This window comes from Myiozetetes cayanensis, unplaced genomic scaffold, assembly GCF_022539395.1.
Source record: "Myiozetetes cayanensis isolate MyiCay16 unplaced genomic scaffold, myiCay2020 scf6-25, whole genome shotgun sequence".
Taxonomy (NCBI): domain Eukaryota; kingdom Metazoa; phylum Chordata; class Aves; order Passeriformes; family Tyrannidae; genus Myiozetetes; species Myiozetetes cayanensis.
In genome coordinates this window covers 38,107,338-38,120,070 of record NW_026087853.1, presented here as the reverse complement: position 1 = coordinate 38,120,070, position 12,733 = coordinate 38,107,338, and the positions used below count along the sequence as shown (strand labels likewise).

General features: G+C 39.7%; 1 protein-coding gene across 4 annotated transcripts in view; it reads left to right on the top strand.

Moving 5' to 3' along the window:
* Positions 1–12,733, top strand: part of AMBRA1 (autophagy and beclin 1 regulator 1) — a 131,182-nt gene that overhangs the window by 1,291 nt on the left and 117,158 nt on the right. The window contains exons 2-6 of one of the 4 annotated variants that reach the window (XM_050336795.1): positions 9,083–9,338; positions 9,593–9,651; positions 10,375–10,558; positions 11,270–11,442; positions 12,231–12,297. In XM_050336795.1, coding sequence (XP_050192752.1) covers positions 9,204–9,338; positions 9,593–9,651; positions 10,375–10,558; positions 11,270–11,442; positions 12,231–12,297 — 618 coding nt within the window. In that variant the 5' untranslated portion in view covers positions 9,083–9,203. Of the gene's footprint in view, positions 1–1,621; positions 9,339–9,592; positions 9,652–10,374; positions 10,559–11,269; positions 11,443–12,230; positions 12,298–12,733 lie in introns of those variants that run through there. The other 3 variants (XM_050336794.1, XM_050336796.1, XM_050336797.1) reach the window with 3 other exon arrangements.

The following is a 12,733-nucleotide window of genomic DNA, read 5'->3' as shown; positions in this document are numbered from 1 at the left end:
TAATGTGCACTTACTGCCAGTCCATTACTGGATTGTTTAAGTTTGTTGTTGTGTCAGTTTTGAGAATGTGGTGCGGGGTTAAATCCATGCCTTATGGGTGACATAGGCAACAGGACCTGAAATTCTCTGCTAAATTTAAAATCCTTTTTGTGTTCTGAAAGGCTGCTGTAGTGCATTTTCTAACATTCAGAAGTGTTCAGTGTAGCTTGTATGCCAGTTCCGGAGTCCGCAATTGATGCTTCTGTAGTTTTTTGGTTTTTTAAACCTGGTCCACTGGTGTTTCAGTAGTCACGAGTGAGTGCGTTGTGCTCGTCTGTGGATTTGTGGCAGTGTGGCTGTTAAAGAGTAGGGCAGTTCATTAGCATTTATATTTTTCCTAATGCTTATAGTGAAAAATATATTTGGATCCAAATATCTGGACTTGCCTTTTCAGATTGAGTTGCTGGGCAGTTTATGCTGAGTGTTTACTTTGCTGACAGCTTCTTCTCAGTTTTCTTTCTTTTGCCCTTTTCTGAGTCATAACTGACCCTCTGGATTCTTGTTGGGTTGTTTCCTACTTTTCCATTTTCTGTGCAGCATTTCTAACCTTTATGCAGCTGTAACAACCAGTTCTAAAGAAGGCAAGAAATGATGCTGTGTGCTACTATCCCTCTGCCAGAAGTTTGGCATTTGGATACTTATTTTTTTAAGAAACTTCTGGAAAGATACCCTGGTATCTTTTATGCCGTGGTTAGCAAGCTAACTGAACCTGCTATTGCAGAGTTATTGTTGTTGTGAATACTTATTAGTATTACTAATGCAAATAGCATTAAGGTACTTTTTCTTTTCCCCCTACCGAGTTTTTATTACCAGGGACCCAATAAAGGGCAATAGTGCATGGTAATAGTTACTTTGTGTGATTTTTGGTAGTAGCCCTGTGCTAACCCAGCAAGGAGGGTGATAGAAACAAAATATGAATAAGGCAAGGACAAAAGAACTTTGGTTTACAAAAGTTGAACGACAATGGGGTATGCAGTGGAAGACGATTAATATTAGAAATCTTTGAATGGAAAGTTATTAAATGGTATAGTAGTCGCCTAATGAAAGACCCATTGATTGGGTTGCTTGAAACGAGAGTAGACCCACTCGTCTCTGCAAGAGAAGATGTACATGCCTGCCTCTAAGGACTTAACATGAGTTGTTAAGAACCCTGGATTCTTGTCTGGTAACTGTTGTCTCCAGTTCTGGTAAACTGTTGAAGGCACTCAGGACGCTGAGGTGTCAGGCTTGAGCGTGGAGAAGTCCTCTTAATCCGTGTTGCTCGCACAACTGCAGGTGTTCTCAGTGAGATATTTTGGGCTGTCCTTGCAGAGTGATTCCTGCTTCCTTCTTCCTGGTATGAAGTACTAATTCTCCACCTTGAGCAGCATAGAATTGCTGACAGGAATCTCTGCCCCGTGTTTTGGACACTTTCCCCCTCCCTTTTTATTTCTCCACAGTCTCAGTCCAAGGCCAAGAAGGGCAAGGGTGTCAAGAATTGGCTGTGTTTCTTTGTTCAGAGTCTAAATCTTCTTTGTCTCTCACCTCTTCTTTAGTGCTGATACATCTTTGTGTGAAGACTTCAGCTTCTGTCTGGATCGTTTTTGCTTTTTGTCTTGATAACTTACTTCCACGTCAGCAAGAAGTTGTATGGCCTGTGTTTTTTGAAATGTGTTCTTGCTTCCAGTTGTTTATTACTTGGGTAAGGTGCATATGCCTTAAGTGCAGCCTTGAATGCATAAAACACTTTGTCTTTACCTTGTGGTACCTGATGCTACTTCTGCTACTTTGTAGTGTGGGCACTCCCAAATTTTCTCTAATTTGTGATGTCACCTGGGGGGACTTGGTTGGGGCCCTTGAGGTTGAGGAACCTTGATATGACTTTGAATGTAAACACTGGGATTTTGAATTGAAAATTTCTTTACCTTTCTATCTAATTGAGAATAATTCTTTTAGGGAGTTAATCTGAATTCTGTGTCGCTCTGTTTGTCTCTCTCTCTCTGTTACTGTATCTCTCTCTTCTCTCTGCCCCTCATTTCCTGCTGGGCACAGTACTTAACAAAAGATGCCATGGTTTGAGTATGGAATTGTGGAAACCAACTCTTAATCTTCTGGATATCAGTTCTGTTGTTTGATTTATCTTACAGTTCTGTGAAATTATATTTATTCTCTTCCTATCTTCTGGATTGAAAGTAATATCTGTCTTCTCAAAAATTCATTAATTTTATTTGGAAATTGTAATAATAGTCAGGAAAGTGCTCCATATTCTCATTGGTGAATGAGACTGTCAGACTCCAGCCGTGGCTGATCACTTACGTTGATTTTTATTACTTCCCTTTTTATTTTTATCATTCATTTTCTGACCTTTAAGAGTTGATATCTGCAAGTTTCTCTCCTACTTCTTCATAATTTTGCTGTAAATAGCTAGCAGTTTAGTGTATTTATTTTGATTGAAAAGTTCTCCAAAGTATATTCAGCTCATTTAATCCAGACTGGGAAGACAAATTAAGATTCTAATGGCAGTCAGCTCCTCGTTGCAGTCACACAGGATCTTGAAATGACAGTGTACTATTGACATCTTTGTAATGTAATTGAATTTCCTGAGCTGCTTGTAGTTTCAGTTTAAAACACGGCATTGAATTTTTCAATCATGAAGCAGTAATACAAGTTATTTTTCTTTAGGAATCCTGATTTATGTGGAAGCACTTGCTGCAGTGGATACAATGTAGAGCAGTGTGTCTAGTGCATCTGCAGAACATTTGCTTTTGAATTACTTTCCCACCTCTCTCTGACCTTAATCAAAGAAAAATTTCAGCTTACAGAATTATACTTTGGGGAATATTTAAAAACTTTGAAGAGTAAAACCAGGGCCATATAATGGAAGTGCCTTCATGGTATTAGTTTTGGACTTTGTTGCATAGTTGCATCATAAACTTGCTGTCTCTTCTTCTAAGGCTTTTTAATAGTGTGGGGTTTTTCTTAAATTCTCCATATTTAGGGGCACTTAGTTGAAAACTGGCTCTTGCTCTAATTAAATTTTTTAATTAAGCTGTTGTGTTGTTTTTTTTTTTAAGCATAATCAAGGACACATAAGTAGAAACAGAACAAAAGAATGGATTCTAGTTTTGCTTTTTTCATTGTTTTGGTTTATCATGCTTAAGATAATGATTTGTTATCCCTCTGTGGACTGTTTGTGGGTTTTTAAAGATTCTAGTGCAATATAGCTTTATTTTCACTTTTCTGTTTATTTAGATATTACTGCAAGGTATCTTGAAGTTTGCTCCATGCAAAATGCTTTCTGGTGGGTTTGTTTTGTTTTGTTTTGTTTTGGTTGGTTGTTGTTTTGTGTTTCTTAAGTTTTTTGCTGATCAGGTACATTGCCAGAAATTCATATGGTCCTGTCACTTAATAAGGAACATAGTCCCGTTCTTCCAACACTTGTCTTAAGTTTTGACGTGTGCAACTATTCTGGATATGAGTCATGTCACCTATTTTTTACTAATTTTGTTGTTGTTATAACATTGCTCAAATTCCAGTGCTTCGTAGTTCAATTACTTACCAAACTAGGACTCCTTGAGTTGTCTTGTTTGTTTAGCTGAGTTGATGCAGTGCAGAGAGGGCAAATCAGCTTTTTTGTTTTGGTTTTACATAAACTAATTTTTAAATTTTGCTCATTCTTTCAACTGGAGACATGAAAAGGGTTAGTGGGAATGGCATGACATTTAGTATGAGTTGAATCAGTAGTTTTAATAAAACTACAACTATAATTCCTGTCTTCTATCCAGGATACCATTTCTGGGTTTCTTACATGGTATTGTTTTGTGCAGTTTAGGAAACCAATGGCATCATAATCTCTGTATTGCAGAAGGGAGGGAAACATGGATTGTGAACAAGGAGGGGAACTAGAAAGTCTCTGGAGCTGTGTGATTGCTCATATATATTCCAAATTATGTTTTAGGCATCTGGTTTGTTCTTGGAGATCTCCTGCCTGTGGGTCTCGAAACCAGGTTTTATTACTTAATCAATGAAGTGCCTGTAAAAGAAGGAGGGACTGTCTGTAGTCCTTGGCAAGATGCTTTGACTGTTTTCAGTGTACACAATGATTTATTCTTTGCTCTTTTGTGCTTCTGAGAAACATAAGGGGTCTTGATAAGAGAGTTGGCCTCAAAATCAAACTGTAAAATACAAGGGAGACTGACTTGTAGAAACTCTTTTGAGGAAATAGCATGTCTTGTGACTGCAGCCTTCATTGGGATCACTGTGAAGATAAAGCATTTGGGCTTAGTGCTGCACACACTGTTTTCATTGCCTGTCTTGTGATCTCCTAATCATTCTTGGAGAACCCACCCACATGTACAATAGTGGGAATGCTAAATTACTGCTAATATTTATTAAATTACTAAAATGTATTAAATACAGTAAACGGTTCTCTTGAATATATTGCTGGGTGTTCTAAGCCTGAGATGCTGCAGTTTACAATTTGGAATAGTTGCAGTGGCACACTCCATAGTTAGTGCTGAGCACTTCACTTAAGAACAGACATTTTGAAAACAGAAGTAACTGGCTTACAAGATAGGAAGGCCCTTGGCCAGAGCAGGGATAGCTCATGGTACTATCAATCTTGTTTCCTCTTTTTTTCTAGAAACAAGTTTGCTTGTGGTTTTGCAGGACAGTGACACGCCTCATTGTTCACAACAGTTTTTTCTGTTTTGTTGAGGGTTTTTTCCCCCGTGTGTTCTTTTAATACAAAGTATACAGCTTGCACTGCCCTATAAGATATACAGATCATATCCATTTTACAGTCAGTGTGTTCTGGAAGTCTTAAAACTCAAGAAAGTGACTTTGAGACAGAAACTACCAGCACATGCTTTCTTTCCTCTGCCTTTTCTAGGGAGGCTTATACATGTGTTCTCTCTGTGGATCCCAGACTGCAAAGTCAGTGACAACTTTTATATTTCATTTAATGTTGCCTCTTTTTTTCATCAGTCACTTGAGATCTCCTTGGGCAGCAGAACTGTCTGGAAATTATTTGGACATTTCTATCTTCTGGATAGATCTTCCTTTATAAATAGCTTTTACTGTTTGCAGCTTTATTTAATTTTTTTAAAACACTGATAGAGCTGTTTACACTGATTCTGTACACACACATTAGGAAAGGCTTTTAGTGTTGGGCACAGCATGCAACCACAATGTCCTTTGGAGTGGTAATAGATTTGAAAGCTGAAGGGCACAGAGAATAACTTTCTTCCCCAATGGAGAATTGAATAACATGAAATAGATATTATTCTTTGTATCAAACCCAACTGTGCTCTCAGCATGGGGGTACCACACTTGCCGCAAAATTAGTAACACCAGAGATGGGGAAGGGCCACGCTAAGAGATGGGACCATAATCTCTGTAAGATGCTGAAGTTTCTAACTGGAACAGTAAACCATTTCATAATGCATTAAATATCTTGACATCCTTTCTTTATGGCAATCTTGTCTCCCTATCTTTTTGTCAGTGTTTTCAGGGGTCCTGTACCACCATGAAGTTTTACCAGTTTGCTTCTTTGCTTTGATTTTCTAGAGGTTCAGTGTCGTAAAAGTGGCAATTACAAGTGAGCTTATATCACTCTAATGCTGGGAATCCTTCAGGCTTCTTTGAGAACAGCTGGTACAGAGCAAGTAAAAGGCTTGGGGTTGGGCTCTGTAATGCTCTTTCCAAAACTGTAAACAGCCCAGCATGTTGTCCTGAAATGCCCTGAAGGGAGAAAACTGTTAAGGAAAGAAAGCTGCCAATTATATAAAAATTTCTTGAGTCTCCACTTTCAGAATTTCTGTGGTGCCCTGGACCACATCCAGGGCATCAGCTAATCTTCCAGTTGTTGGACTCCACTTTTGGTCATCCTGATTAAACCAACCAAAACTGCTCCTGCCACCCCCCTCTCTCCAAAAAAAAAAAAAAAAAAAAAAAAAAAGAAAAAAAAAAAAAGACAAAGAAACAAAACAAAACACAAAAGACAAAAAAACCCTACAAAACCAAAAACCAACCCCCCTGAAAAAACAACAAGAAGAATACAGAACAATACCAATCCCTGTTTAGGTAGTCAGCTGTTTATCAGTTGTGATAGCGTGGGTATTTGTAATAGAAGCTGTTGCTGAATTAGTCCACCACTTGCCCAAACAGGTTTGATCCAGTGAGCTGCAAGTTTTCTTTATGCTGAGGCCCAAGAAGTATTTTCAAACCCACTGCATTTAATTTAAACTTTGTTAGTCAGATGGCTAATGAGTAGCTATAAATATGGTTTGTACTTCAGTAGTTTATCTGCTAATGGTCTTTAATAACATGCTGTCATTGTTTGACTTATATTTGAGGAAAATGTTTGGAATTGATTCAAGCTAATTCAGACAGGATAAAGCTTGGTCCCCAAAGGGGTCTAGGGTAACACTAAAGTCCCAGCATCATTCAAGGATACATTCAGTATTTTCTGAAGAGATCCCAGCTTTTAAAAATGTTGAACAGGTTAGCAGGGTACTGGGAAGGCATTTGAAGTCTGAGTTTTCTTTTGCTTATTTTTCAAATGGGATAAAGACGTGAGTCAGAAGAAGCTGAAAAGATGAGGGACAGTCCCTGAGGAAAAAACATTAAGGTCAGACACTCAGGAAGCTCACATGTTAAGTGTTTGTTATAGCCAAATCAGTTGAATAAATTAGGACACATACACAGAGATTTAGCTAAACTGTCTTAGGGTATGTACTTCATTTTATATAGTGGAGGTAACTTGGTCTTTCAGTAAGGTGAAACTAGAGGTTCACTGACTGCAGTTGTAGGTGTTATCTGTCCCTTTATTTTACAATGTGTAAACTTGCCCATGGCATAAATAAAGTTGTTTGTTAAACGTCTTGATTTCCTTGTTGCTACTGTACTTGAGGGAACATTAGTTCTTCTGAAAGGGCCAAAATGTTGCTAGGTTGTCAGAGCTTGTTCTTTCTCGGGAGTAATTGGGTTATCCTACTTGTAGATTATCAGGGTCTCTTAAGTTATGTAGTTTTTTTGGCCTTTACAGCAACCGAAAGGCTGTTCCAAAGCTTAATGTTTTACATCTCTTCAAACTTCCATCTTATTCCAGCTGCAGGTTTGATCTTCCATTGGTGTCCTGTTTCTGTGTTAATTCTCAGGTTGTTGTAGCCCTTACTCCTTAAATACACACATATAGAATATTCAGCTACTGTTTTCTTAATTTTACTAGACAAAACTAGACTTACAGTTTCCCTCTGTAAAATAGGCTTTTTGTTGCCTGTATTGTTCTGAGCTGTCCTTCTCTTCCATGCTGCTTACCATCTGAATCCAGTCATTTCTGAACACGGGTGACTGGGCCTGTTTGCAGAATCTCGACCAGGATTTATTAGCATTTGGTGAAAAAAGATTTTTGGTTTAGGAATTCCTGTATTATATTGTGCTTTTGGATGTATCTATTCCAGCTATCCTTGTTCTAGCTTTTTTGGGTCTGGGCTTTATTAATCTGTACAGTTGATTTTAGGAATTTGCTTGCAGCATGACATCTTGAGTTTTTGTGTTGCTTTCCAGTAAGACTTTTTTATTTTGTAGAATAATTCCTACCTAACGTTTTTGCTGACTTTCACAGATTCTCAAAAGAAGGCTTATTTTACACTGTGGAGTTCAGCTTCTCTAAAATACATGATCCCCATGCTGTTTACATTAAGCATCAGGGAATTTTCAGATAGCTTGAATTTCATTGTGGAGAATTTCTTTTCTAGGAAAATGGATGCCTTTACTTGTTCATTTCTCCGGTACTCTTTACTGTACTTTTGCAAACGAAAACTGGTCTGCTTTATTGAACTCATTTTCCTGGGTTATGTCTTCAGGCAGCTCCTCCCTGTAAGCTGCAGCTGTCTTAATCTGTTCAGGGTTTGGTTTTTTTTTTTGGGTGAGTGGGAAGAAAGAAAGGTTTGCTAATGACCATTCTGTCATTTAACAATTCATCTCCTGTGTTCGTTAACCTTTTTTCCCCTGTATGTGTTTTTTGCTTTTTAAAGTTACTACTTCCTTTTTCTTCTCTGTTGAATGTTGGCTGTTTTGTTCAGTGTAACATGAACTGAAGAGGATTTATCTTCAGATCTTTATGTTCTAAAGAGATGGCAGAGTAGTATGCGCGCTCTGCTGGGTTCTAAAGGTAATAGCATCTCAGCAAAGTTTCTTAGTTTACCTATTCAAAGAAACTTTCCTGGAGAGCTTTTGTGGCAAACTCCAATCTACACCACCACTCAAAAGCTGTGTAACTTGGTTGCTGTTAGAGTCACTGTATTTAGTTCTTTCAAATAATTCACTTTCTTTCTCTAGACAATGTGTATTAATGCTTTCCTTTGCAGCTCAAAGTGTATCAAAAGCATTAGTCTTTGCCGCTGTGCATAACTGGGGTGAACTGTTGTTCCAAGAGCAATGTAGATCAAAAGATGATGTGTGGACAGGTGGAATGAATAATCTTAAAAGAGTTGGCCAAGATGCCGCTGCAGTGTAAGGTTTGGTCCAATATATGATTATTTTTATACGTTGTAAGCTGTTGTGATAGAGCTGGAAGTAATTTGGACTTGAGATCTATCAGTCATCTGACCTTTGTAGTGATAATAATTACTGTTATTGAAATTCGAATTATTCCCTGGAGACTCCTCTGTCATATTGTCAATTTTGTAGTACTGTTCCTCTAGCTATCAGTCACACCTCCCAGATAGTACTTAAATCTTCAAAGTGTAATCTTTTCTTCTTTATTGTATACAGCAAGAGATGAAGAGAAGGGAAAAAGTTTCAAAGCCAAGTTTTAATTCCCTTTAGGTGTGTTGTGCCTAGGGCATGTGTACAAGGAAAGAGATGGATACTTTCCAAGTAATCTTTCACTGCAGAGATGTCAAAGCTGGGCCTATATTGTGGAAGCAGGTAGCAAAGGCTGTTGGAGAGGGTAGATTTTTTTTCTTCTTAAATCTACTACTTTGAGATTTAAAGCTCTTACTTCATCTAGGTGATCAAGGTAAAAGCTGCCTTCCTTATCTGTGTCTTATCTTTCTAGGTTTCCATGAAGATAAACAACTGAAATGTGGATAGCCTGTTTGTAGCTCGGTGGTAGTTGTCATCTGGAACCTGCTGGTATCTCCTCTGAGTAGCTGGTATAGTGTTGGCAGCTGAGAGCCATGAAGGTTGTCCCAGAGAAGAATGCCGTCCGCATCCTGTGGGGTAGGGAACGGGGTACCCAAGCCTTGGGTGCTCAGCGGCTTCTGCAGGAGTTGGTGGAGGATAAAACTCGATGGATGAAATGGGAGGGCAAGGTAAGGTTGTGGGATAGAGGCTGCATGGCTTGATCTTGGCGTAGGGGAAGGGAGGCAGGGATTTGAAATAAATGGTCTTGTGATTGTACATTTGATGTGTTACACTTGATATGCTCTCTGGCTCTGTTCAGTTCCTGCAGTGATGTGATACTAGATATGTTCCAGCAGCGGGTTCCCCCTGTTGTCTTTGTGGCTTACAGTAAAGTATGATCATATGACTCTTGCAACACTTCCTGCTTTGTTGGCTTTTTCAGAAAGTTGAGTTACCAGACAGTCCACGCTCCACCTTCTTGCTGGCGTTTAGTCCAGACAGGTAATTAACTCCTAGTTCGTTCCCTGTTTCAGAGTCTCCCTACACTTACAAAAGTGATGGAGGCTTGTGCCCACTGAGTTGTCCAGTCCCGAACAGCCGAGTGAAATTTCTGGTTCCTGACATGCATGGATGGAATGTGCACACCTTCCTAATTTCACAGCTTCGAGCACAGTTGATGTTTAATTTCTGAGGTACCCAGGTGATATGAAGTTCTAAGGAAAAAAGATCTGTGCAGCCACCATGGGATTTCATAAGAAACTAGAGGGAGTAAAAAATGTTTTAATACAACACGCCCAAGTTATGTGGCACACTCACTGGGATATCTGGGAATAAAGAACAGAGCAGAATGATGTGTTTATTGAAAGCAGAAATGGAGGTGGGATCCCTCATACCGTCACTTGATTTGACAGTGGTTGAGGTGATATGGAGAATTGGGAATATTTATTTGCCCCATATTGTCACTCAGGAGTTCCTTCTGAGCTGCACGTTCACTCTGACGTTCTGGGTCAAGTTTGTGCTTGCAGATTCAGATGAGGTCATATTTGCATGGACCCTGAAATCTGGCTACAGGAAGTTTTCTGGCCACTGGTGAAACAGTAGCCTCTTAGCCTTTGAGCTCTGTGAGGGAGAGCTGCTGGGTTAGGTGTGAACAGACCCCAACTGTGGTCTGATTCTGATGTACTTTCCCTGTGCTAATGTTTGTCCTACCTTCTGCATTCCTAGGACCCTAATGGCTTCCACACATGTGAACCACAACATCTACATCACAGAGGTGAAAACGGGCAAGTGTGTTCATTCCTTGGTTGGACATCGCCGCACTCCCTGGTGTGTCACCTTCCATCCCACCATCCCAGGCCTCATTGCTTCAGGATGCCTAGATGGGGAGGTTAGAATTTGGGATTTACATGTAAGTCTTTCCTGAAACATACATTCCTTTGATATTTGGCGGGTGGTGACTTTTTTTATCTGAGTTTGTTTTCCAAATGTTACCCGGTAAGAGAGCTCCCAGAAGCTTTACTGGGACCTGTCTCTAAAAGCATAGAACAAAGCATAGCCATCCTCTCCTGTCTAGAGAGGAGGTGACAGATTCTTCGTTCAGTCCTGCCAGTTAGGTCATGCTTCTGCAGGAGTTGGTGGAGGATAAAACTCAATGAAGTAAACTGTGCCTGTTTAGCTTATTAGAGTGATACAGGTAATGCTGGCGAAGTTTGTGCAAGGTGCCTGCTTAGCTTACGTGAAAGACATGCCATTTGTCATTCCACTGAGCGTATCTGAACTGTTCAGTAGAGAAGCTGCTGCTCTGCCAGTTCTACCTAGTCTGGTGACTGGCACAGAGACAAAACACGAGTACTTTTGTCTGGTTGCTCTAAAATGAAGCATTTTTACAGGCTGTTTGAGGTGCACTTACCTCCAAAAATACATCTGTTGTCATTGTTGCAAGTAGCATTACATTCTAGACATGGCACGTGACCTTGTATGGGAACAACTGTTGTTGTTGCTAAGAAGGCATGTCATTTCCAGTGCTCTAGGCAGTCTTATAGATCTGGCACATACATGGAAATTTAATGATCACAAACTTTGTAATAAATTGCTGGTGGTTCTTGACTCCTCACTCTAGGGTGGAAGTGAGAGCTGGTTCACAGACAGCAACAATGCCATTGCATCACTTGCTTTTCATCCTACGGCTCAGCTCTTGCTGATTGCTACTGCCAATGAGATACATTTCTGGGACTGGAGTCGTCGGGAGCCTTTTGCAGTGGTGAAAACAGCCAGTGAAATGGAGCGGGTCAGGTGAGTTCCTGTTTCTGGGTGAAGAGAACACTTGTGTGTGAAAGATGGTCACATCTGGGGGATGTGGGGCATTTCTCTGGGATGCTACACCCTCTGCACCAAGGCAGTGGAGGGAAGTGTTGCTTGCAGCTCCTTGACCCAGCTGATAGAAAACCAGTTCTGTGAGCAGGAAGAAATGCAATTGGAAGTAATAGATCAGCTTGGTTGTTCCTATTTGTAATAGGACATGTGTCCAGTAAATGCCCAGAATCTACTTCATGTTGATTTGTAAGCTTAGTAATTAAACTTGTCAGCCGTAAGGATGAGAGAAACCAGAAGGTGCTGGAAGAGAGTGCTGAGCTATTACTTTGGTGCACTTGTAGAGGAAACTGCATTGCTGGAAACTTGATGCCTTCTTTTGAGCCATTTAAAATAAGACAGTGATGTGACATTCAAGGCAAGTTAATCTCTCCCTTTGTACCAAATTCCATTTTGTAATATAAACATGCATATTCCTTTAAATTTTCTGGTTATTTCAATTGATACAGCAGTACTTACTTCCACCTTTTAACCTCTCTATAGTGTTGCTGTGGACTATAAAATAGCTGCAATCTTCAGCTAGATCAGTACGTTTTGTTCTTCTTAGTGCATAAACTTTTTGGCATCCTTAATAATAAGATGATAATAATGTAGTAATGTTCTCACTGCAAATATTTCCTGTGGGGTTTTCTTCCTTGCTGTGTCCAACTTCCTGTGTCAATGTGGAATGTGAACTGATGATTGATACTCTGGCACTGCTTTTGTTTTAGGCTGGTACGGTTTGATCCCTTGGGACACTACTTGCTCACAGCAATTGTTAACCCTTCTAACCAGCAGGTAAGGGGAATGTCAGTACCCGTATTGACTGGCTAATTACAAGATGCTAATTACAAGATTAACCTTAGTCTGTTTCTAAGCAGCCTGGTGCTTTTCTGAAAACCTGAAGTCCTCCTAAGCTGAATTCTGTCTCATCTTAATTGGTCACATGAATGTTCTTGTGCTATGTGCAGGGCTAATAAAGTGCTTTTCAGAATGTGTTTGTTTTGCCCTCACTGTCTGATTAGTGGTGAGACAGATGTCCCAATGGTCCTGCTCTTACAGTTTTGTTGTGACATTCTTCTGGATTTGAAGTTATTTAAGGTATTAATAATCCTCCCCTGAGATGCTGATTCTTCTGTTTGTATGAACAGTGTGTTGTCAAAGCTCACTGGGAAGAGGTTATCTGTATCCATAAAATGAGCTTGGAAGTCATCTCAATTGGTTTCCTGCAAGT